General features: G+C 41.0%; 3 protein-coding genes across 3 annotated transcripts in view; 2 read left to right on the plus strand and 1 right to left on the minus strand.

Annotated features, from left to right (window-relative positions):
- The window catches only part of fgf14 (fibroblast growth factor 14), a 90775-nt gene extending 80801 nt beyond the window's left edge, over positions 1-9974 (minus strand). Inside the window, exon 1 of the mRNA XM_028393328.1 lies at positions 9767-9974. Coding sequence (XP_028249129.1) covers positions 9767-9974 — 208 coding nt within the window. The remainder of the gene's footprint in view (positions 1-9766) is intronic.
- An 8840-nt stretch (positions 9975-18814) lies between these two features.
- cfap97d2 (CFAP97 domain containing 2) lies at positions 18815-20344 on the plus strand. Its single transcript, XM_028393330.1, has 6 exons — positions 18815-18887; positions 19037-19136; positions 19239-19319; positions 19397-19515; positions 19609-19795; positions 19898-20344. Exons 2-6 carry the CDS (start codon positions 19041-19043, stop codon positions 20153-20155), a joined length of 741 nt encoding a protein of 246 aa, XP_028249131.1. The 5' UTR covers positions 18815-18887; positions 19037-19040; the 3' UTR covers positions 20156-20344.
- A 257-nt stretch (positions 20345-20601) lies between these two features.
- Positions 20602-27067, plus strand: cdc16 (cell division cycle 16 homolog (S. cerevisiae)). The gene is made up of 18 exons (XM_028393464.1): positions 20602-20787; positions 20977-21031; positions 21316-21413; positions 21568-21606; positions 21712-21855; positions 22269-22428; positions 22535-22629; positions 23079-23212; positions 23384-23463; positions 23552-23601; positions 23689-23762; positions 23855-23980; positions 24067-24219; positions 24745-24808; positions 24911-24972; positions 25309-25444; positions 25829-25919; positions 26319-27067. The coding sequence occupies exons 1-18, from the start codon at positions 20740-20742 to the stop codon at positions 26570-26572; spliced, it is 1863 nt and encodes a 620-aa protein (XP_028249265.1). The 5' UTR covers positions 20602-20739; the 3' UTR covers positions 26573-27067.
- Positions 27068-27215: the final 148 nt, after the last annotated feature.

The following is a 27215-nucleotide window of genomic DNA, read 5'->3' on the forward strand; positions in this document are numbered from 1 at the left end:
ACAAATCATTATGCTCATTTGTGAGCTTACAGGTGATGTTGCAAAAACAAAACACATAGTTCACAACTAGCACAAAAGCTAGTCTGGTTGGACGATGTTGGACTGCACTGACAGTTACAATTTCTCAATATGCTCTTCCATGCATGGATCATCAGCTGCTATGATTTGGACTTTTTGCCGGGAATATGCAGCTTTAGCCCACACATGGAGCCGCCATTAACTGAATTAGCTAGCTACAGCAGATAAAAACTAAACTTGGCTCACTCTTCTTGACACAGCATAGTACGACATGCATCAGCAAAACAAATAGGTTGCCATGAAATAAGCTGCCATTTCCACCGTTAACCTCATGACTATCGCCAAGACAGATAAACTATGTTCTGCTGTGATAACTTTCCAACTAAACAGTATATTGACAGCCATTATTTGCCTATAGCAGTGTTTGTAGGTCTATTTTTACTAGAATATATTGCAGAAAAACATGACTGAATTTGTGCCATCACATCGTTTCGGCCAGCAGAACAAGCCTGCTCCAACTCCATTGTACTGTAATTTGCACTGTCTGCATCACATGTAGCCTGACAACTAAAGCAGATGATTCAGCCAGACTGTGAGACCACACACACACCTGCCGTTTGCAGTAACAATTTCAGAGTGGCAATTCCCCTGGCACAAGACACAGAAACTCAAGATGGCAACGTGTGAACATGCAGCAGCCCGGCATGTTATGGTATATTGTGTGTGCACGTCTTACTGAGTGCCACATATGCTTATGTCGATAAAGAACCCATCTATTCCAAGAACCACTGTATCACATCTGGATGCTGTGTTAGCAAGCAAATTGTTGCCAGTATAAAACTCCTATATAAAAATAATGACCAATTTATTATGAATGAATATCAGCATAAGCCCAGAAATCCTGTGTGAGCTGAGCTCTATGTCCCGCTGTTATAAAATAATAATAAAACGGATCCTTCAGCTGCACTTCATGTATTACATTTAACTGCCTAACCCATGAGTCTGACGTAATTAAGTTTAAATAGAGTCTTGTGGTTAATTAATTGATCAGTTGGTCTCAGCGGCACATTTCCGGACTATATTCCGGTCTAAACATTGCTTATGACCTAACCAGAAAGCACACTGACCTGACATGGCTTAAAATGATTGAGAACAAGGAAGTCCATAAAACTGACAACTGAGAACCAATTTATCACCTTCTCTGAGGTTTTTCCTTCAAATCTGACAACAGCATGTCAGCACCCAGCCAGAAATGGCCAATTTCACCCCGCTGCGTCGAACATAACTCAAACCAGTCACAGAAACAAGACTGCTATCAGAAACTGGAATAAAAAGAAAGCACCAAATTGTTACCAAAGCTCTGATTGCTTTGAATCTATGCTTTGTATACTGCATCTAGACAGCTAGTTAACAATGGCATGTACGACACACCCATACAAAGCTGTCTAATTTTGCTAAATCAGCATCATTCACAGCAATCACACCGCACTTCTCAACCAGGCACATGTTCCTCGCAGCAACCTCTCACACCACAGGTAGCAAACAGTATCTATGACTCAGATCACAAAGCTAATCAGCTAATCATCACTCCTCCTCACTCACATTCTACCTGCAGCTCTTTCTGAGGATATTTGTTTGGCCTTTAACAGAGCTTTAGTACACCTACTTACATCCAGTCGATAGTGATTTTGCACACTTTGAACAAAACAGAAATGTCATCTTTTTTTAGTGTAAGATGTTTGTTAGGAAATGAAAAAGTGCATTAGACAGTCTACCAAAGACAGACGTAACCTTTTAAAGCAGGTATGGTAGCGGGCTAATACACTTAGCAACAAATTATGCTCTGAAGTTATAAATAAAGGTAGCCTTCAACCATTAGCTAAAATCAGAAGCTATTATTATCTAATTTGAAGGTACACGTAGACATGTAAGATGACAAAAAAATTATATGGATCTGAATCATCCAGCTGGCTTTGAAGAGCAGAGGTTAAAAGGATGATCTCAAATAACAATGCTCAGTCTTCACTCAGCTAAAGGTCAGGCACATTAAACCAGAACCAGCAGCTAGAGTCACACCACACCTCCCATCATTCCACAAACAGCAACAACAACACAGGTGAGAGGGTCCTGAGGGACACAGAACACTGATCTCTTCTATTCTCTCCTTCTCTATATAGACACACTGTATATATACACATTTGCCCTCTCTTCTGATTTGTACGTAAACTTGATTGCTTCACAGAAGGGGGCAGAATGGCAGCCAGGAACTCGATTCTCATCACCCCAGCGGGTCATCGGGACAGACACAGACCAAATTAATTCACTGAGGAAACTGAAGTCACGTCAGGGCCATTATCCAGCCCAAAAATGAGGGTGAAGCAGGCTCATGTAGAGTCATGACACTAAAGCAACATCATCATCATCAATGTTTACAAAGCATGGCATAATTTGTAGTTTTAAGTTTTTACAGGAACAAATAAGAAATGTTTATATTAGTAACACCATATTATCCTGTTTTTGTGCTCTCAATAGGAAACACTCAACTAATTCATTTCAAAGACTACTTTTTATTTCTCCTGTGATATTTGCCAACGTGTGTGTGTGTGTGTGTGTGAAGCTATTCCAGTTTAGGCACAAACTGACTGCAATGTTTCTGTATGAAACCTAGCAACATGCAACGGTGGTTGGAGGGGGATATTTTTAGCCAACCCTGCTGTTATTCTAATTGTAGGAGTTCTTGTTTGAATCTCACCCATCTCCTTTAATTACACGGCTGTTTCTTTGTTACCACAAATTAAACCAGTGAGTGTGTTAGACAAAGGAAAGAAGTATCTTTTAACTCCAATATTATACTGAGAGAATCAAACTGCTGTGAGGTCACATTTGTAAAGTTCTTTCTTTCACTTCGGCCAATTAGAACTATTTTTTTTACTCACTTCACAACATTTATATAAACGCTTTGCTACCAAACTCTATATTTAGAGATTTTACCATACATACCATGATTATTTGCACTTAAATCCAAAATACTCTAAAAACAACTTCACTTTAGCCAAACACTAAATTCCTTTGTCTACATGTTGTGTGTAAATTTAGAGACTTTCGAATCCATATGAACTATCAGCTTTAAGTTCAAAGACGGCAACATAGCAACTAAAGCTAGTACCTTCATGTAATACCACTTTGTACCACAAGATGGGATTGTAAGCCACTGTACTTTCAAATATGACAGAAGAAGCTGTCCTTGTCGGACAAGGCTCTAAGAAAATCTACCAGTGGACAACAGGCTTAAATGGAAGAGCTTGTTACGACCCTGGCTCAGGGGGTAGCAACATGACAGCACAGCAAGTGGTTTAAAATAAGATTTACATTTATTTACAAATTAATTTACAACAGAACTAACAAAATAAACAAGGTGGTGTGGTGTGGTTCTGCTCCTGCTGGCTGAGAGAGAGAGGTTTAATGTCACGTCCACAGCTCGGCTAGGGCGTTTAGGGAGGACGTGCACTGAGGCAGTGGATTAATTTGAATAATAGGGAAGAAAATAAGACCACTGGCAGGCGGAACTCAATGATAGTTATGTTTTTACTCAAAGGTTGTGGTGCAATACAAATAAAACAGGTTTTCAAACAAAACCTCACAACCAAGAAAATAAAACTACAAAAGTTGTAAAAAGAAAATCAAGCAGGAACCCTACAGGGGGAATTAGCCTTAGGGAACAGGACAATCTAAGGAGAACACAAAACTACCCAAATCGAGGGATTATCACAACTGTACAACAAACAGAAAACTACTCTAACAGAGCGAAACAATACACAAGGCACAAAGAAACTGAAAACTACTCCGTAGAGCGACACACTCACACAATGGAGGACAGCACAGGAAGGCTAAGGTTAACACAGGTTCTGCAGATCGAATCTTACTCTTTTCTTACACAATACACATGGCACGGGGGAGAACAACCATCACACTCTACACACAAACCAAGTCACTACAAATTCTCCCCCGGGCGCAAAGTCTCGCGGGTCCTTTTATACGAGGCCTCGTCGACACTCTCGTTCCAGTTGGTCCACGCTCTCCCAGACGAACCAATCAGGGCAGGGGGGCGACGGTGCACAATTTGCATATTAAAATCACACTCAGCAAGACTCTGAGGAGAACGTCACTCACTCCCCTCCTAAGGACCTCAGGGGCCGTGACACCTCCCCCCTTAAAAGTGACATTCTCCTAAGAGTTAAATACAAAACACACATGTTAAACACGAGACAGAGCATCAGCTATTACATTTTCAGTACCTTTCTTATGTATAATCTTCAGATTATAGCTTTGCACTTTTTACCTTTTCATAATTTGTGCTGTCCTCTTTTTTTAATGCAGAGACAACCTCCTGAGCTTTGCCATTTAGCTTGCATTGTAACAACAATGTCCAAAATTCTGTTGGCCACCTCATCGCGTTAGCCATTCTCTCAAATACTGTGAAATAGGAGTCCACCTCAGCTTCACGGAAAGTTGGCACTAGTGCAATATACTTAGTAATATCAAAATGTTTTGAGGAGGTGGTGGGATCCATACCTGCTTCATTGGCTGGCGTCATTTGCTGTGCGCGGTGTTGAGCATCCAGCTCGAGCTGGCGTATCCTTACAGCTTTCTCCGCCTCGATTTCCATTTTTCTGAGCTCAAAGAGCCGCTCTTCTTTACGCTCCTGAGCCTCTAGCTGAAGACGTGCCAGTCGCACTTTCAACCGGACATCTAGGCGTGAGCTTGCACTGCCTTCAGAAGAAGGTGGATAAAATCGGGGGAGGGTGAAAGGAGTTTTCACCTCAGCTGTATCGCCATCACACACCTGACTACCAGCTGCGTTATCCTGTTCATCAGGACCAACACACACAGCTACAGGCTCCTATGAACTAGTTTTAAACTGTCTCAGACCTTGGCTGCTTTGCATGCTGCTTACAGAAAACAATGGGCATCAGGCCTGAAGCAAGTCTAGTAGGTTGTTTGTAGCACTGGAGCATCAATGCCGACTGAAAGGTGGGCTAAGAAACAAAAAAAGGTTCCAAACAAGATCTCACAAAAGTAACAGCGGCCCTTCTGGAGAAAAGTAAAACTTTGGTGATTAAACTGACATCATTTTTCTAAACTTCATCCAGTGCTGGAGTTACGTAAACAGATGTGGAAATTTCCCCCCACCGCTGACCTTATCATGGGGTCATTGAATATGCTGATGCACACGCAGCTCTTGTTCTTTACAAGATATTAACAGCCTAGTCATGAAACTGTCAGCTGCGATTTACTGTTATGCGAATGTAGACCGTGTAAACACGTGTCTTTTAAAACAATTGCTCCCATCATCCAAACAAATGCCTTCTCTTTATTATTTATGGCTCCACTTAATCTGTTTTTATGATTTTATATAATGAGAGACACACAATACATTTAAATCCACAGATTTTTTTTTTTTTAATTTAATTATTTAAGGGCCCCAAATCAAAACATTTTACAGCTCGCTGTTGTAAGCACAAAGTTATAGTCCCTGAAATGGTTGGTGTGGATGGTGAGGCCAGATACTAAAGTAAATTATCTTAGATCACAAGCAATAGCACTGCAGTCCAGTGCTAAAGCATTTGGTCTGACGTCCTGGCTCTGTCACACAACACAGAGCTGTGTTTCCCTTGATATGCTATGAACCATCATCACGTGCTTGGCTGTTCTGTGACCTGCACCGTCACTCTGCTGTCAATGAGCCGCTGCTGTGCAACTCTGAGGAGGCCACCCACCGACTTCACACATCCGTCTACATTTACAGCGTTTAAGCTCGAGATATGTCAGCAAGTACCAGTCAAAAAAAAAAAATCAACCTTTATTTCACATGGCAGCTCATGACGCAACTTTCTCCTCTACCACAAATGCCCTCATTAAAAAATGCCGTCATTCGTCATGGCTGCACGTGCCACTCTGTGACTTTCTCAAAGTTTTATAATGACATCTATGCGGACAGTGCTACATAAGCTGTAGGGCCAGGCCTACTGTATCACCATCATCATCTTCACTCAGCTGGCTCATTACTAAATCGACTTAATGAAGTACATTTACTCAAAGACATGTAGCCATACCGTGTTACACAAGAGTGAACATTAAAGGGTAGGTCAGCAGTTGCACCAGACTGCACAAACCCCGAGGAAAAAAGCCACCACAGATGAAACAACAGTCTTGCTAGAAAACAGTGACACAGCTGGAAGAATATTAACAGGTCAGTGAGTCTTAAGGCTTAGTGACTTTATCTGAAGGCAATTTTGGAAAAGGGCTAAAAGTGGACATGAAGTCTTTACATGATGGCAAACTGCCATTTCCACCAAGAAAGTGAGTCATTCTGTTTTGTGCCAGAGCTTTGACCGCACATTTCACCTGCATCTGAATGCGGCATCTTTCTGTGGTTTATCTTGACCTCATCCTCATGAAGAGGAGCTTTTGTGGATTGTGAGTGCAAACCCAACAATCTTGAAGCACAAACACTGCAACCAAGGCTTTAAAACGTTACATTTGAGACATACTCTTTTCATTGTAGCTGAATTATACCACATTGCAGATGCAGGCAGGATCCACAGACGTGTAACTGCTTCTGTTCAGTGTAAGCTCGAAACATCCACAGCAGATCAGGGTCAACAACAACAACAATTGGAGTGTAATAGTCTGTGTTGCCACACACACTCTCACGTCAGAGTAATGTGCCTTGTACATAAGGTTTCCTTTATATGTTTTTAAAAGACAAGTTAGCGAAGGACCTCTTCATAGAGTCTGTCATGTAAAATTCACTGCCCCACATGGACTTTAGCAACCCTCATGTTCACAAATTTAGTAAGAATAACGCTTGTATTTGTTTGAAACAAGAATAGAAATATTTTCTAAAGATTGTGAGGCAGGGAAAACCTTAAGGAGACTATGCAAACCAAACAGCACCATCAAAACAACACATACGCATTGTCACAGAGGCCAACAAACGAACAGATGAATGTGCGCAATCATACACCAAACGCTCTTGGGTTTAACAGGGAGATATTAACCTGCATGAGGATAGAAATCAAGTGCCCTCTAGTAGAGAGGAGATACTTAAAGAACCTACACACCTCTTCAGATGAACTAATAATGTACAATAAATGCTGACAATCTCTTAATTATAGGACTGATAGTTTGACAAAGCCTGACAGCCCTTATTGATACAGTATGTATCGCTGGTTGTTCTGTGTTCTCTCAGTTGTGCTGTGTTGTGCTAAAAATACAGCCAAAGAGCTGGAGCACCATATCTAGGCGTTCGCAGCACCGAGTGAGTAGTACTGTACACTGGGAACATTTGCCTCTGCTGACAAGAGGGACATGCAGAGGCTTCACCGGCGGGCTGTATAAGTTTTCAACTAGAAATTGTTTGTGTGATGCATCTGACTGTGTGTAGATATTCTATGAGTTGGCAGCTTGAGGTTGTAAGAAGCAGCACCGCATCCCACTGACACAGTCTGCATTCTGGCCTACTTCATCTCCTTGTAAAATGTACAAGCTCTGAACGCTGCTTCAGCACAAACACAAACCATTTTGTGCGCACACCTTCAGTTTATGATTCAATAATAGTCCTCTACAAAAGGTAATATGGGTTTCCCTCACTTTAAGAGACACAACACTTCAAATTACAGACAACTTGCCGGTGGGTCCCAGCTTTGATTGATTGGCTGTATAGTGTTGAGGACAAGTTAGGAAAGTACAGTGTCTTGCTGCAGCTGTTTACACATGAGCAGCAATCAGCCAGTCGTTCTGCGGCTTGAAGGCCAAAATTGTGCTTTTTTTTGTAATCAGCATTTTTACTTTTTAATAAAAAACAGACTTTACACACCACTAATTTGGAGGCAGATTCTTTACAGTTCTTCGCACATAAAGTAGCTACGTTTGTTTGGGAAAAAAAGTCGCAACGTTAAACAAGGATGTACCCGGAAGTACAAATAATCTCTTCTTCTTCTTCGTTTTTAGACAGGTGCAATGCACCGCCGTTAAACAAGAAGAAGAAGAAGTAGTAGTAGAAGAAGAAGAAGAAGAAGAAGTTTTGTTAAATACTAATAATTTCAAAATAACAAACACTGCTTAAATATATTATGACGTAAAAAAGATAAACTCAACTATTCTTCGTATTATTGTTCAACAAAAGAAGAAGTAGGAACGTTCTTTTAAGGCCTACTAGTAAATATGCCATTTCCGGGTGGAATGTTTTGAAGCTATTAGCTTACAAAACTAGTATAAAACATTGTCTTTATTAACCACCTGTCTCAACATTCTCCACTAATATTTACAGAAGCCTTGAAAACAGCTAGAAACGTCTCCAAATGAGTGGTGAGTGTTAAAAAGATCTGTTCATTTGCCCCCAAAAAATTGGTATCAGTAGCTTCCTGCAATTGAGTAAGTAAATAATTAGCATACATGTTGCTACTCGGTGTAATAACGGTGCTTTGACACAAACAGGTTGATTTAAATGTGCTTGTAAGAGCACTAACAGAACAGGCTTTTATTAAGGTGACATGTTTGCGTTTGTGTTACTCCTGCAGTGTCGGCAAGACGTGATAGTCCCGCTACAGTGACGGTCTACTGTGCTGCAGCTGCAGTGAACTGTGCTGCTGCTGCTGCTGCTGCTGCTCATCTTCAAACCTGCTCCATGAGGTAACAAGTAGCCGCACTACATGCTGTCTACCTGGGGCTTTACAACAGCCTGTTGAAATAAACATTTCCTCCTCACTGGATCGCTGCAGTGCTCACATTTAACATATATAACTAATAACTGCTGCTGCTGCTGCTGCTGCAGGGATTATATGCGTTGTTTCCTTATTTTGTAAAAAAAAAAAAAAAAAAAAAAAAGTGGGGATTTAGAAATGATGTCGACTGCTCCAAGTGCAGGATTTGCATTAGTGCAGTAGAGAGCCCGGTTTCCCTTTTTTGCCTTTATTCGCACCTTAGCTTCCTCGACACAAAATCAACTCAAGTGTTTGTGTAAAATCATGTTTCCCCACATGATGACAACACTGGCCTGCAAACAACCTGCGAAATGTGACAGACATGGAGGAATAGTCTGTCTCGTCCTCCGGCTGCTTTTGCTGAAAACATAGCGAGTAGCTCATTTAATAGAGAAGTGGTGATGCAGAGGGGGCAATGCTGCTGCAGTCAACCCGAGGATGGAATAATCTGGTTAGGGGGTGTGGGGGGGGGGGGGGGGGATCACGTTGGACAGAAAAAAAAACTGTGCGTGGATTGTGGACTTGCCTGTGTGTGTGTGTGTGTGTGTGTGTGAGAGAGAGAGAGAGAGCGTTATTTAAAAAGTTAGGAGATCATGGTGCCGTGGTGATGCAGGGGGGCTTTTGTGTGTGTGTGTCTGCGCGCTGCGTCCCCAAACCCGGGCTCACCGATGTAGTAGCTGCACAGAATAAGTTGTCCCCCCCCCCCACCACCACCAACACCACCACCAACACCACCACCAACACCTCCCTACCCCCCCCCCCCCCCACCCCTTCCCAGCGCCTCTGCATGATCCACTCGCTGCATAAATATGATTGCAGATCTGTCACCAATACAACAAACAATAACGAATAACGCAGATACTCACTGTCACACACAGACACACACACACACGGAACACACACACACGCACACACACGCACGCATAACGCCGGTTCACAGAGAGAAACAGAAGAGTGGGTATAATGGGTGATGATGAGCTTACCACTTGGATTCTTGTTTTTCTTAAGACTCTTGCCACAAAGACACTGCAGCATATGCGTTCCTTTGCTGAAAATGTTCCAAAGAAACCACATTGATTTGGGCGAAGAGCAATCCAGTGGCTTAAACACCCAGATATAGATGAGATCCTTGCGGTTGCATAATAACACAATTGGATCAGTTCTCCCGAACAAGGCTACCAATTGTATCATAGAAAAATAGGTATATCCAAGTCCATATGCGCTTTCATTCACGTGATAAAAAATATTCAGTGTCTGTCAGACTTCGTAATAATGATGTGTTTTCTTCTTCTGGCGTATAAAGAATGCCTCCTCAACTAGTCGATAATAGAAAATATACTCTGTAAATTGCATGTGTCGCACCGGGGAGGAGACGGGTCGCCAGTAAACAAACACAACTAACGTGAAAACAGTAAACCACGGTGGATTTCCGAGGAGAAAATCATTGCCTATTAGTTCATCACTCTGAGGAGAGGAGGGTGGATCTGCACAGCATCAAAAGCCAAGGGAGGATGCATCCTATGCACAGACTGCTGCAATGATAGCCCCAACAAAACAGCACATTGCCGGATCCAAGTCCAATTCCTCTCTCCTATAAACCAGCTTGTTTTTTTTTTTTTGGCGAGGTCAGAAAACACCAACCTCAGTTTTCATTTCTTTATAGTCCCACGCTGCAACGTTTCTGTTAGAGCCAAGCTTGGGTTCTTGGTGTGTGTGTGTGTGTGTGTGTGTGTCCGTGATTCCTGGAGTGTGCGTTTGTGTTCCCTTTGTGGGTTGTTTTTCCCTCAAGCCTCCTCAGCACCACGCTACTGACATCTCCAAAAGTACGGTGCGCCTGTATAAAAACATTTGCATGAATTCCCTTTAACGCCGGACCTCCGTTAGAAATAGACGGGGAGGAGGGGTTAAATTGAAAGATTGGCTTTCCATTACGTAAACACGTGGTTTCTGCGCCGTCATATCAGTGATGCTCGGATTTTTTTATTTTTTTTTTTATGATCTGAGTGAGACCATCGTCCCAAGCTGTTTCAGCTTGAATTCTTAGACCTGACAGTGTCTGTGGAGTAGATTGAGTGTATGAGGGAGTGTGTGTCTGCATCACATGTCAGAGACTCTACGCTGTCATCATGGTGTCATTTCTTTACCAGCAGTTCATTAAGTTGTTGCACAGAGATGCTGTTCATGGAGAAACTGGAGGTGATAAGACTCACCTGGATAGGTTGGTTGGTTGGTGGGGGGGGTGCTTGTGTGTCAAATCATCTAAGCAACAGATCGCTACCAAGCTGGGAGAAGTGAATAAAAATCTAACAAGACGAGGGCAAGTCACAGATAAAGCATGGGAGCAAACGTACCCTTTATATAATGAAATTGGCAAAAATTGTTTATCTCTGGTTTGGAAAAAACATTTACATTCACCAGCTTTGTTTTTGTTGCTTCATCCCCGAGGAGAGGGGACCGGTCGTAGCGACTGTTTCCATTGTATGATTACTTTTCTCTGAGGATTTAAAGATTTTCCATCACAGACCAAAGGAGAAGGAGATATAGCTTTCCCCTGATTATGCCTGCCCTCAGCAGGCTGGAGCAAGAAAGAACGTGTGTGTGTAGATTTGATTTGGAACCACTTTTGCTGTTTGATGTTCCTCTGTTGTATTCTCCATGCTTCAGATGTGGGGGTTTAATCACTCTAACAGGGTTCTTGCAGGGTCTTAAAAAGTCTAAAAATGTCTTTAAAAACTTAAAACGACCAGATTTTTACCCAAAGGTCTTAAATTTAATCTTGTCAAGTCTTAATTTGTATTTTTTTTGTTCATTCCTGAGAAGTGTTGGCTGCATAAAACCAGAGTAAAACGCCGCAATCAGAAGCTGCTTTTGCATTGTCTCTCTTTCTGAGGGGCTTGGATAGCTACCTTGTTGGAACGTGGCACTACAAATCCCGCGATAACTGCTGGTCAGTTTGCCGCCATGTTTGCCTTCTTGTCGGAGAAAACATGGGGAAGTGTGTTTTCAATGAGGCTTGGTTTGATAACAAGCTATCACCCAGTTTTGTATATCACCCCCGCTGCCCTCATCTTTGTCAGCGCCCGGTCCCTCCCACTCCAGCACAGTGTCACCACCACTTCGACTAACGACCTTTGAGCTGCACTTGGTTCCAATGAGACATTAAAATCAGAGGTGCTTTGGATTCTTCAGTCAATTACAAAGCATCTGTCATACAACAGTAGTACTGATATTTGCAGCATCTTGTTCCGGGTGTTGCGTCGTGTTTTATTCACAATGGTCTTGAAAGGTCTTAAAAAGGTCTTAAATTTAACTTGAGAGAACCCTGCTCTGAGATCTGTCACTGTGCCTTGCTCTGCAGCACATGGCAGAAGTCAGTTTGTCTGCCAGTGTTTGTTAGAGGACCCAATGCTTTTGCATTATGTGTTGAATACTTCTCGTGTGTCACCGAGCTTCTTGAGATTATCTATCTTTCATAATTTCCATTTACAAGGTGAAGTCAGCTAGACGCTTCTCTTACACAATGAATTGTTGAGTGAGCTAAATGGGGGAAGAAAAGCTGAGGTTTGAGTAAACAATATTATCTGCAGCACAGGAAGCTTGATGAGAGACTGGAGGAGTTCATTAGTGGGGTTGTGTTGTGTGTTCATCTCTGAATTACAGCATTAATCCACTTTAATGACCTAGTTCTGTGGCACCCAGGTCTTGTCAGTTGTCTGTGATAAGCGGTTCCTCGGGGATGTGGGCCACTTTGAAACAAAATGTTTCCGGATTCTTTACACAGCGTTATTACTGTATGTTGCTATGTCACTGCAAGAATTCCTCATAGATTTTAGATAGACACCTGTTAACACATTAAATGCAGGTGCACCCACCCACTCCTCCTCCCATATGTACAGCAGAAGAGGTGTTTGTAGTTATTTAATCAGTTTACATGTGCACGTTGTGTACCGTGAGGTCAGGTGGACTCACTGTGGAATCAACACGAGTCGGAGGCAGTGCACTGCAGCCTCTCCGAGCTCTGCAGAGGCCTCTCGTGTCATCTTTGCTATTGATCTGTCTACTGTAATGTAAAGTATCATTGCACCCTGGAGGATATCGTCTGACAATTTTGTCAGGGATCATTAGAATACTTCTTTTTGATTGCCCAGGCTGCGGCCGGCAGGAAGTGGCTCCCATGTGAGTTTTTAACAGCCTGTTTTCTCCATGATGGGAAAAAAATAACCTGATTTAAGATGCATGGAGATAAATGAAGTGCTTCCAGTTCTACGCGTGGTCTCTGTGGTTTTACTGTACACATTTAAAAGCTTACACATGGGGGAGTGTGAAGACTGCATGAATGAGTGTTATCGTTTGGACATTGGTGTGCATGGAAGGATTCATATTAGGTAATGTGAAGACTAAAATGATAATTAGAGAGGTATTTCATAATGTAGAGTATTATGAGATTTGAATGATGCCTCTGTTTTTATCATTTGGGAGAAACAGTCTTAAGTGAAGGATATATCGAACAGCTTCTATTTTTAATTTTCAAGCCTTATCTCCAAATTAAATTAAATAATGATGATGAAAAAACAAACAAAATGTTGAAAAGAGCCCAAAAGATATATTGCTTAGCGGATATTATTATGCAATATCAGCCTTTGTATATGGGCATTGATGCCTTGTCTGATACAGGCTCATTTAAAAACTTTAAACAAACATAATTAAAAAAGAAATATTATGCCTATAGTTATTTATAAATGGTGTTATTACACATTAATTTACCCCTTTGATTATCGCTGTGACATAACTTGATACTTAGCACCTGCCATGTCGTGCTTCATCCCATCTACCAACGGCTATAAATCACCAGTATTTAAATATTTATTGCATGCAAATATTTGGGACATTTTTCACTTCTAGAAATTGGTATTGGCCTCAAATATCCAGTATGAGTCAGGCCCTACTATAAATTGCTTGTGTCATATACTCCTGGGTGATGATAAACAAATATTGATTCCTAATGATTAATACAAATAAGGTTTTGACGAAATGTTCTTAAAATAGATCCTTTATTATTCATTGGATCATTTTAGCCTGCTGCAGTATAATCTAGAAAGTTCTCCCCAAAGTCCTGGCCAAAGTTTTCAGGGACCACATGCATGTCCATGTTCAGTATCAGTGTTGAAACCACCCGACACCCACCCCCTACCCAATGTGCCCACAGCCAAGATGTCTACCAATCTGAGAGTGAGCTGGGTTTGGCACTGCTTGGAGAAAGCATCCACAAGAAAATGAACAGCTGTTGCTGTAAACCAAGTCATGACCGAAGACTTTATTCAAACACACACACCAGACACACACACACACACATAAATACAGAAACACAAGTTGGCCCAGTGAAAATCCTCAAACATAGCAAAAACAGCTGAAGGGTCCAGAACTAGTCTGTGTGCTTCACTGGACTCATACAGCTAAATTGCACCAAACTATAGGCACTTTCCTGTGTAGCACTACACATATTAGTTCATCAGAATGAGTACTTCAGAAGAAAAAATAGCATATGGACCTACTGCACAGTTGATCACTTTTGATTTACCGTTGGTTCCTACTCGATGTTATTTGGATGAAATGCTACAACGCTGTTTGTGATGCTTCATCGAGACATCGTCTCTAAAACCTCTCCAGTGCACCCACATTGTGACTAATAGGGCAAAAGACCAATAGAACAAATTGAGGAATCCCACACATAATAACCAGCTCCTCTTTAAAATCCATTGCAACCAACAGGATTCATTATTGCTGAGCCATAAGGGCAATGACACTGGCCCAGTGAGGATTCAGGCACCCTCTACAGTGAAGCCAGCCCACATTCAGTGAGTATAGAGGTCAAGTTATACAGTCTGATTCAGTCCACTAGTATATACAGCACAGTATCATGGCTGCATGAATCTGTACATTATATCTTCTCATAGTATACAATTTAAGGGAAGCAATACACTGTCTCACACATCAAGAGTCTACCCAAATTTCTGAATCCTATATATCCTACATATTAGTATTAATTCATATGGATATTAGCATTTCTTTATTTCCATCCTTCCCTCTATTAAAAACCCCCAAATCACTAAGATCGTCTGTGGTTTCATTGCAGTCTTGCAGTATTGTCTATATTTGGAGACATCTGTCATAAAGGCATGTGGCTAAAATATAAATGAAGGTAGATGTTCTCAGTTTGCTTTGGGGCGAGGCAAGAAGTGCACTCACTGAGAAGTCACCTAAAGCACGAGGAAGGGTCAAATGAAGCGAGTGGACATTAGTAATGAATGCTACAGTGGTCACTGTCATGCCAAGCATTGTTCAGCCCTGGCACTGCCCTTCTTCTGGCCTTTCTCCCCACACTCTCATCCAAACTTTACCCAGAAGTGACACATACACACACACACAGTCCCATCTTAACGATGGCCTAAAATAAAGCCCGATCTCAAATCGCGCCCTTTTATAATCATCTCTCTGGGAGTTTCCTGTTCAGTGAGAATTGTCATAATCATCATGTTCAGTTCCTTATCATGAGCACACTTTCCATTTTTAGCTTCTCCAAGTTCTCTTGTGCTGCATTGCAATGCTCTATATGGCTGTAACAAAGCTGTTACGTAGTCATGCTCATGAGGCCAGAGTTTACCCGAACATACAGCCATGCGCGGTCATGCGATTGATTGGTTCCCGCGGTGCCAACGAGATAATCGATATTTCAGCTATTTCACCCCCTCTTCAGCCACTGATCTGCCATGTACTGAGCCATTCTGTTCTGCTTTATTCTGATCCTCTGGTACAGATTTTAGAAGTGACTGTAACTCCAAGGATAAAAGACTGTCTTGTACTACCTGTACCAGAATAAAACGCAACAAGTATGTGGGCAACAATTGTGATACTATCAGGTTATTTTGGCTGCTGTGCATGAGTTGAAAGGTGTTTCCTTTCGAGCTACTTCACTCTGTCCTTTGGAGTACAGTGCTGCTGGCAGTTGCTTGAAGGACAATGAATGACGTAAGAATCATTGCCATGGACCACTTTCTATAACCTGGATATCTAAAAACAAAAAGAGAGAACCTCCATGCCTGGGCGATGGACGATGTTGGGGAAACAAGTATCTCCACTGTTCTGAACTGAACTCCTCATACCTAAGCAGTTCAAGTATGTTCTATACTTAAACACAGAACTGATCCAGATGCTCTCAACTCTGAATGTAAACCTGAAACATTAAAAACTTTTGATGAGGAGATCAGGATCAGGATTTTCCTGTCAGATACGCGATTATTAGAGGAGTTATTGCAGGTTATAAATCAAGATACATGACGGAGCTTGGACCTTGGCAGTAACCAAGAGCTGAGAAGAGGTGAAGTTGCCAAGGGAAACAGAACATTTATAGTTGTGAAAAAAAGCTGAGGTTACATTTAGAGGACAAATCTGGTCATAAATCTTCACTTGTTTGTGTTAGCGTTCTGGAGTCGATTAGTCCAGCATGTTACTGTACTCCACCTCACTCGGGCTAATTTGTTACCCTCATAACTCGTTCCACTGTTATATAACAGTGCTGTGGGTCTTTTTTTTTTAACTTGTAAAGACTGCAGCTTTCATTATTTATACCCTTTCATAGCGCAGATCCATCCGGGATATAGGCCTGTATGGGTTTGTGTATTAAAATGGGACAAACTTCCTGCATTCAGAAGGAAGTGCAGCATGTATGCGCCAAACTGTCATCAAAAGAGCCCCTTTTAGACAGATAAAGCCTATTTCCGAGTCAAAGCATCCGTTCCTCTGTAGCTCAGCGGCATTAATGGAACAGCGGGGCTGAGAGTACAGTGCCTCAGAGTCGTTACCTATTCTGCCTTCCATTAGCTGAAATTGTGTTAACTTTAAAACAACTTCCTATATATCAAGCAGCACGGCTTTTCAGATTTTGTTAGAGTTATGTTTTACCTAGGGGAACTGTTGGATTAGTTTGGGTATTTTTAGTGCGGATGAGGGGTTAAATACAACAGTTTCTCACGCATGTTCAAAGTACTTGTTTTTTTCTGAAATTATTAAATACTATGTACAGCTTTTCACCTGTTTGACCTACAGAGAAAGTGGGTTAATTTTATGATGGCACTCGCTGATTGCAGGTGTCCGTTCTGGGAGCTGGTGTGGTGCATCCACCTCTAAACAGGATAGTCTCATGGGGTCTGTTACCATAGTCACTTTCATCACACTCGCACACAAAAAAAACCCTGATCCTTACCTTGGGGAGTTGCACAGGCTCTTCCTGCTGATCTCACTGTGGTTCTGGCCACTGGCATAGATAACAAAATAAGAAAAATAGGAGCTATATATGGGGGAACAGGGGCGGTGGTGTCTCAGTAAACGGAGCTACAAAGGTGGATGTTGTTCTGACATTTCGTTAAATTGACAGGCTGGGTTGGAAAGCAGTAAGCAGTAAACGTGGATTATAGAATTAGACATCTGTTATGTTTATATGAGAGTCAGGTCTTACTGTACTTCCCCTGTCCCAAAGAGATTGTCTGTCTTAGCACTTATTCCCACAACAGTGCAATGGAAGATCTACCGCTGAGACTTCCTGGAACTGGTAGCATCCCCTGCCATTCTGAGCAGGACATGAAAACAAGGTTCATTAAATGCGTCATTATCTCCCTTCTTAATTAATGACAGTGCTTACAGAGCCCGCACAAGGTATTCAATGTTCTCTCTCTGTTTTCACAATTTAACTTAAAAAGGATTTAAGTAGTGTTTTCCTCACAAATCAACAACAGAAGCAAAACATATGAGTAAAAAATACATATTTCTAATATTCTACACTCTGTCCTTAGTTTATTACTCAGATAAGACACATATAACTCATCAGATGTGAGTTATTTCTGATGAGACATTTTGAGATTTAAGCAATCAAGACAGAAGAAATGGAGGGATTTCTGCTAAAATAATGGAATACAGTGGCCTCTAGAGTCCTGAAGTGCTAAGTGGGTGCAGCAACCACCGCTTCAGCTTTGTCTGAACTTTACATCATGCTTTAATTCTCCCGACTCCCCCTGGTGATAGGACTTAAAGTTACAGACTAAATAAAAGCATTGGGAAAAAAATGTACAAAATATATGAAACCACCTATCTCGGTGTGATCTAACTGTGGTTGCTGTGTGCTTTTGTTGTTCATTCTGGGGTTTGAATTATTAACACTGTTGCTGCACCAGAAATCGTCATTGCCAGCTGTGGGCAGTAGGGGGGAGTGTTGTAATATACAAGTTCATTCATGAAGTCAAATCGCCTGAATGGGATTCATTCAACAAAGCTTTGATTAGTTGCTCCTTTGTGATTTATTATTCAGAATATATGGTTATTTCTCATAGATACAAGTCCACAGGGTATTCCACCATTGTACCTAATGTTCATGTGTTTATTTAAGGTTCATATTAATAATAATTTATAATACTTCTTTTAAGCCAGTCTTTTCTTTCACCAAGCAGTGTGGCCTCTGTGGTTATGTTGTGTATAAACTGTGTTTGCACAAAGTGTGTTGTTGAGTTGAAGTTGCTCTGATACAAGTTTCCAAGTAACTGTTACCAGGGCAGTTACTGTATGCAAGCAGAAAGTTCACTGAAGCTTACTTACACCTGATTTACTGGTTCAACCTTAATTTTTTTCATTGGATGTAATGATGGAAAACTGTTAAACTGCAACACAAAATTTAGTCAGAACTGATAAATACTTGCCACTTTCTACAGCTTTTTAAAAAAAAAAACATGAACAGATTTTTTTAACAGATTTTAAATCAGTTTGTCTTCTGGTTCATTTTCAGCTTTGAACTGTGTGAAACGGCGTCTTCACACAGCAGCTCATTTCGCAGTCGCTCTCCTCACTAATTAGCCCATCTCTATGCCTGTATGTGTTTCTCTGTGTGGAACTCGCTAAACAAGCACATCGTTTGAAACCATTCATTCATCTCTCCCAGCTTTCTCAAGCTGCTGTCATGGCAACCATCTATGACTGGCAGAAAACAGACCGCAGTCTCTGAGCTCCAGTCAGCCTGGGTGGTTGTGATACTGAGACACCAGGACAGCCACCGACTGTGAGGTGAGTCAGGATGGCCTGAGGCTCTGATTTAGCAACTTCATTGTTACTTGCTGCACTCTACTCCCAGGTGATCATGACACTTATAGAAAGTACAGGTCTATAAAATGCATGTTTGCAGTGTTTTTTTTTTTTTTTTTTTGTCTTTACAGGCTCATGATGCAGCAGCTAGCATATCAACCCCTGTTACCCAACGGGAACAAATACCTGCAGCAGAAATGGGAAAAGGCTTATGACTTACACAAAAGGAAGGTTAGGAGAGATGTGTTTGATTTGTCATCATTGAGCTTTTTTAACTTAGTGTTATGAGTGTTTGAGACAAAGATGTGCTTTGTAATGTGTTTTCTTTAAAAGGTGAAGTCAGCTAAACCCACTATAAACACAACTACACCACAGACCTTTGGCCATCTTGCTCTCAAGCTGAAGAAACAAAAGGTAAACACAAGTTTAACGTAATTTAAATATCTATTCAATTATTGGTAACATTTTGGAATGATATTTATTGTATTAAGCTTGAAGAGGAGTGGAATATGAAGACTCAGAGGGAAAACAACATGCTTAAGGAGAAAATATTACACATCATGAGGACAACTGGAGGAGTTGACAACAGGAATGACTATGTCAGGAAAAGGTTTGCTCAATCTCATGTTTAAAGTCAGACAAGTTCATATGGTGGCCTTTGAAACTAAAAACCCAGCACAGCCTTTGCTTCTTTTCACCGTAGTCTTGGCAGGGAAAAGCGACAGCTGGAGTTGCTCCGTATCACCAAGGAGAATCAAATGATCCTGTTTCGCCTGAGCCAGTGCAGGTCTCACTATAATGTGAGAAGCTGGCATGAAGACTGGCAAGAAACTCTCAAGCTGAGGGACAGCATCGCACGTTACCCACGAGGAGGAGCAAATCAGGAAAAGGTTAATGATAATGCAATGTTAGAGTCCCTAACTCTACACTACACTGTTGTTCCTTTACTACATTTAACAGTGTAAATACCTCATATCTTGTGTCAATACCAGGGACAAGAAGAGCCCAGCAAGAGGAGCAGAGAATGTGATCAAAATCAAAAGTTAAGCAATACAACTGAACACAACAAGACAAACAGCGAAGCAGCCTGTGAAGGAAATGAAGTGAGGAAAGACACTGGCAATAAAGAAGATACAGAAACCGAGATGCCCAAAGAGAAGGCCACTCTTACCCCTAAGCTGAGTGAGGATGACAAATCCCAGTCTGCAGACACAACTGAGAATCCTGGTTCTTCTGACAACAGCAAATAAACGCTCTGATTCTGCTACAGGTTCATTTGCTTCTCATGTACATCTCCTGACATAAATCAACCAGCAGATGGCAGATATGTTGCCCTGTTATTTAGCAAAGTTAAAGTTAGTTATTAATTCTGAACAGTATAAACAGCTATAGGCAATTTTAGCTGCAGAAGCTAGCTACATTATTGTCAGTATTGTTTCAGTTTTAAATAATCTGTGGTAACTTGTGTGGAGTGTGTAATGAGACATTTTACAGACAAACACTTAAATGTAAATTAAATATAAATTGTTTTGTAATTTAATGAATTTAATGTGGCATTTTATTAAAACAAATAAATGTGTTTCAATACATTTGTACATACTGTATTTTACAGCCAGATACAAAGGTGAAATGAAAATGTTTATGTGGAACCTTTCTCATCAGGGTCGAGTTTCCGTAACGACACAATTCACCCGAACACTCGCTGCAGAAAGAAGCCGCGGATTTGATTTTACGCAGCTAGTAAGCTAGCACGTACTGTTTAGTACACAGCTTTCTCTGTCTCTAAGAATGCCACACTTTTGATAGGCTGAACGTTAGCTTTTAAACATTTAAAATGAACCTCGACAGACTTAGAAAGCGAGTACGGCAGTACATTGACCAGGTAAGAACAATTATTTCCTCAGTAGTTTATGTGTTGCTAGCTAGAGCTAGCTTGCCAATACACCCATCAACGGTAACGGTCCTCAAGTTTCCTCGCCTAACTTAAGTAATGGCGAAACCAGCTACACTTATAAAACTGTGTGTCACTTTATGGTGATTGTCGTCCTGTCTTGTTTGTATTTGTTTACAGCAACAGTATCAAAGTGCTCTGTTTTGGGCCGATAAGATAGCATCCCTGTCTCATGGTGAGTAAACGACAGTGCTGTTTATTGCTAGTTAGCTACTTAACCTGTCAATCAGACATCTTAAGTTTCAAACCAGGTGATGTCCGGTGTTTTGTTGTTTTAGTTTAGTGTGTTGTTTGTGTTTTTTTTTTATTCTCACGGACCATCTTAGTAGAAACGGAACTTCACTAGCGGTCTTGGCGGACAACACAGCAGCCTCCCAACCCTTACTATATTGTTTAGAATAAAGTAGTGATGGCGTTCTGACGTTGGGAGTTCATCGTGTCTCTTTATCTGACATACAGAGGATCCCCAGGATATCTACTGGCTAGCTCAGTGCCTTTACCTAACCTCACAGTACCACAGAGCCTCCCATGCCCTCCGTTCACGAAAACTTGACAAGGTAGGTTATGTGTCAGCTGTCCATCAGTTCTCCACACTGAGGTGTGATAAGGTGTGTGTGTACTTTGTGTTTGTGTATCTTGCTGTGTTTAACCCTTTACACATAGTCTCCTTGATGCCAGTCTGCTTTCTGAAACATTTGTTTTCTCCCACAGCTGTATGGAGCGTGTCAGTATCTTGCTGCTAGGTGCCATGTAAGTAAATGAATAATATTGTACATAACCCATATACATGATTATAAAATAGCAGATTATCACTCAGATACGTCTGTTAAATGTATTCTCATTTTTTTCCCCCAGTATGCTGCCAAAGAGTTCCAGCAGGCCTTGGACATCCTGGATGCAGATGAGCCAGCCAGCAAGAAGCTGCTGGACAGGAGTGAAGTGAAGGAGGACAATGTGACGTCAGAGTCTACCAGGGATTGGGATATGTCCCCTGCCTCTGTAAGTCTGAAGAGTCTAATCGTATAACTTTTTTGTAATGAGGTGCTATATGTAATTAGCCCAAATAAATCCTTTATTATTCAGTGTTTAATTAAAGAACAGTCTAATCATTTACCAGCAGAGAAAAACTAAAGCTTAAGAACAGATAATTATATACAGCGTTTGCTTTTATTTTGTATTAAGTTTCTAATTTTAATAATGATGCTACAAAACAATTATAACCATCTGCATTAACTTTTAGTTTCAGAATTCCTCTTGTCTTTTGCTGCAACTACGGTGAAAACTATTGTAATAACAGCTGTGTTGCAGACGTTGACGGACTTTGAGCGGGTGATATAATTGACATGTAACTGGCAGATTATCAAAGTCATTTTCTTTTTGTTCTTCTGTCATCTCTCTGAAATATATTTCAGATCAACAGCTCCATCTGCCTCCTGCGAGGTAAGATCTATGATGCCATGGACAACAGGCCGCTGGCCACCTCCAGCTACAAAGAGGCCTTGAAACTGGATGTATATTGCTTTGAAGCTTTTGACCTTTTAACATCCCACCACATGCTGACTGCGCAGGAAGGTGAGGCTGATCTCTGGTGTGACCATGTGCATCATTTTTCTACTGATAGATGCCATTTATTATAACTGTACATTTACATGTTATGTACATTTTTGTCCTCCAACAGAGAAAGAATTTCTTGACTCGCTCCCTTTGAGTCAACAGTGCACCGAGGAAGAGGAGGAGCTCTTACACTTCCTGTTTGAGAATAAATTAAAGAAGGTAGGAGCTCTGTGTTTTAACTTTATGAAATATAGTCGATAAGTCCCTTGAAGCAAAAACCAACAATCACTTGATCGTGTTGGTAGGTGGATTCTGAGTGATCAGAGCCTAATATAACTCATTCTTCTGTATTTGTTAAACATCAGTTTCCATTGTTGTTGTCGAGCGTTCTTTGTTTATAATGACCATGGAGAGTGAGCGTCATAGAGAAACAACGATGTATTGTCCTGTTCAGTCTTGCTTTCTATATTAATTGAAATGCAAATGAATACAATTGATATTCTAGTCTGTTTTTTATCCTCACATCATCTCATTCTTTGTTTTTTTTTTTCTAAGACCTTTGTTTATCTCCCTCCCTCATCATCTACTCGCTCTCATCTACAAACCTCGCTCTCACTTTCCACAGATGTGCATACACTCACACACTCTTCTCCTCCCTCCCTCTGCAGTATAACAAGCCCAGTGATTTGGTGGTGCCAGAGATGGTCAACGGTCTCCAGGACAACTTGGATGTCGTAGTGTCTCTCGCTGAGAGACATTATTATAACTGTGATTTCAAGATGTGCTACAAACTCACATCAATGTAAGTGATCGTCTTAAGCTTGTTGTTTTTGTGTGAGGTGACTGCACACTGAACTAAAGGCCTTAATTCATGTGTTCTTCTTCTTTGCGATGATGATCATGCTTATGTAATAAGGTGCCTCTTGGAATCCATTAGTGGGGTTTTTAACCAGTGGTGTGATTTGCATTTCAGGGTGATGGTTAAAGACCCTTTCCATGCCAACTGCTTGCCAGTCCATATAGGAACATTGGTGGAGCTAGGAAAAGCAAATGGTAAAACACTGTATATTCATTATTTGCTCTCATGGGATCCTTGGTTTGCCTACTGATCAGTTTAATGTTCTATTTTGTTTCCATGCAGAGTTGTTTTACCTGTCGCACAAACTTGTAGACTTGTATCCCAACAACCCAGTGAGTGTTTTTTTTATCGCTTTTTATATCTTTTTGCCCTTTTTACAGAATTTTAATGTCTTATAATCCAATTAAAAACTTTTTCAGGTGTCATGGTTTGCTGTTGGGTGTTACTATCTCATGGTTGGACATAAAAATGAACATGCTCGGCGGTACCTTAGGTATGTGTTTGTACTTTGATGAAGAAGTACATTCAGTGGGACACCACACTGCAGGCTGTTTATATCTACGGTCATTTGGCCTTATTTTGCAGCAAAGCCACGACTCTGGAGCGGACATATGGTCCGGCATGGATTGCCTATGGTCATTCATTTGCAGTGGAGAGCGAGCATGACCAAGCCATGGCTGCCTACTTCACTGCCGCCCAGCTGATGAAAGGGTAAGTAAATGATTTAGGTATCCAGGAAACCTAAATGCTGTACACATTCTAAACATAGAATGTCTTGATGCTTCTTTCTCACTCAGGTGTCACTTACCTATGCTCTACATCGGGCTTGAGTACGGGCTGACCAACAACTCCAAACTGGCAGAACGTTTCTTCAGCCAGGCTCTTAGTATTGCTCCAGAGGACCCATTTGTCATACACGAGGTGGCGGTGGTTGCATTTCAAAATGGAGAGTGAGTAAATAGACCATAAACACATAATGACCCTGCAGCTGGGCAAAGGTAGAATAAATGCTTTTTGGCAACACAGACGCACTTTGGCACACAGCAGTGTTATTTGTAAAAGCTGCGATTTTAACAGAGGGGTGATTTAGCAGCTATTCACTCAAAACATTTATTCGACAAAGCCAGGAGCAGCTGATTTGGTTTTTTTTGTCTTTGCTTTTCTGCCCAGTCTGCTGTTGGTTTTGCAGATGTCTGACAGCTGGATCACATAATCATTGCTGTATCTCATCATTCACATCACATTTGTTTCTTTGTGCATGAATGACATGTGAATAGTAAAATCTGTTTTAAAATTAACTTAATTAACCCTTTAAATACTGGAAATAGTCAGGTTTGAAGGTCACAAGCACATTATGTTACATATAGTGTAAAGATTAGTTGGAACAGTTGCTACACATTGAAAGTGCACACATCATACACGGTTAAAACTGCCTTGTCCTTTGGAATATTTATTGTAAGCTGTTTCTCTTTCAGTTGGAAGACAGCAGAGAGGTTGTTTCTTGATGCTCTGGAAAAAATCAAAGCCATAGGGAATGAGGTAAGTGTTGAGTTATTTAACTGGTATATTCATGTCTAAAGGAAAAAATGACTATTTGTTTTTTTTTATAATCTAATGTATGTATTTTTCTTTAAATGTAAGGTTACTGTGGACAAGTGGGAGCCTCTGTTGAACAACTTGGGCCATGTGTGTCGTAAACTGAAGTAAGTATGGAGCTGTGTTCATTTCATAGTTTTCTGCTTTAAATGCATGAACTGTGCGACTGTAAGTTCCTCTATAGTGGTGCATAGTATGTCAGACATTCAGTTGTCGTGGCAACCTATGCAAGAAGCACATATAAAAAAATAGTATGGAGTCAAAACTAATTACACTTAAAAGCATTTTTATTTTCTTACTGTGTGGGCATTTGTATTCTTTTGCCACGTTAGACTCCAAAATATCTTGCCTTCGTTTATTAAAATAGTTTTATGCACTCTTGATTGAAAGTATTTTGCCACATTCTGCAGCCAAATATGGTTTTTAATCCTCTTTGTCTGTAGAAAGTACGACCAGGCTCTGGAGTACCACCGTCAAGCTCTGGTGCTCATCCCCCAGCATGCCTCCACCTATGCTGCAATCGGATACGTGCACAGCCTCATGGGTGACTTTGAAAGTGCCATTGACTACTTTCATACGGTGAGTTTTAAAATTGCGGCACTTCACAGCTTCCTTCACAGTTTTAATGGGTTTTGTTGTTTGACACCATTTGGGAGAGACCTCTCACTGAGAGGAGGGTTGTTTTTTTCTGAGTGTACACACAGCACTTTAATAGGACACAGTGTTCCAAAAGGTGAATTTGTTGTTCACTCAGCTGCCACTTCAGAAGCCGAAGTCATACAGTGTGACATACTCTTAAATATATGCAGTGTTTTTAATGATGCTGATCTTGTGAATTTAGTTTTGTTTTACAAGCTTTGTCTCACACTGAAACCCCTGATGTAGGTGATTTTTTTATATATATTCCAGCATGTGTTTTTCTCTTGATAACAACTAACATTTGTATTTTTCCTTTCTTTTTAGGCACTTGGATTAAAAAGGGATGACACGTTTTCGGTGACAATGCTTGGCCACTGTATTGAGATGTACATTGGCGACACAGATGCATACATAGGTTGGTTTATCTTTGAAAATTCTGAAAATGCTGTGCTTAATTTTTTGTTGTTGTCCCAAATTAAGTTTTTAGGAAGTACAGTTTTACCGCCACTGTCCTTTCACTAATGTCCCTTAATTCATGTTTTAAGGTCTAAAAAGCTCAAATGATCAAAAGCCAACAATCTGATTAATCAGTGTTTTTGCCGAGGACGACATAATTTGGAAATAAGTCATGATTCATTTGTGGAAATTTTACCCCAGGGAGAGTTCCACATTTTTAGTTCATAAGAAAAAGTTCCTGAAACCCTTCTATGGAAAAAAAATCCTCATTATTCTGCAATGACTTAATGCAAAATTCATGATATGATAACTGTGGTGACTGTATATTAATACTTTGTTGACATTTGCTCCCACTAAGGCACAGAAATTAAGGACAAGGTGCTAACAAACTGGAACACTCCAGCACTGATGAAGATGCTCAACACATCAGAACCGGCTGAACTTCCAACCACGCCAAGAGTGGAAGGCTCGAGCGTCACTCCCGCAGAAACGCCGGTGTCAAATCAGGACAAAATGCTGCTGGAGACGCCTCTTCGGCTCCCGCTAGCCTTAGAGTGCGATATGTTGGAGAGCGACATGATGTTAGACACTTTGTCGGATGCCAGCACGTGATCTTATCCTGTCAGGAGGTGGAACTGTCATAGCAACAGGTCGTCAGAGGTACACATATCCAAGCCCAAGGACAACATGTAAATCACCTGATGTCCACCAAAGCTTTCCTGTGGATTCCCCCTGATGTGTATTGTTTGTTTCTGAATGTGACAAAACATCGGAAGATGCTGTTGTGAACCTGTTATATCGTATGTTAATGCACTTAAAAAGGGGAATTACCACCAGCCTTGGTCAGGGGCTTACAGATTTGGCTTAGCACTGGTTGAGAACTGGACCTTGGGTTTGGACACTGGGAACATGTGGTCCTTTGACACTTGAACGAACAGAGCAAACACAGCCGCACACCTCACACCACACCTAAAAAAAAGACTGCACACACACCACCTGCTGCCTGTGGCAGGACTCTCTGTGTTGCTTACCCTGTGGATTTTCACCTCGAATAAAGAGCCAGCTAACCGCAAGATTGTTTTCCTACAATAAACCGTGCATTTATCTTAAAAAAAAATTGGGCACATCTGTTTTTATGTTCCCGGAATAAGTTGACTGATTTGCAAAACACATTTTGTGTTTTGTTTCTGTAACAATTATTGAGAAAAAAACCCAGACTGTGTTCTGACATCATTTAAAGAGATGAGGGAAAAGT

This window comes from Parambassis ranga, chromosome 21 (assembly GCF_900634625.1).
Source record: "Parambassis ranga chromosome 21, fParRan2.1, whole genome shotgun sequence".
Classification (NCBI taxonomy): Eukaryota; Metazoa; Chordata; class Actinopteri; family Ambassidae; genus Parambassis; species Parambassis ranga.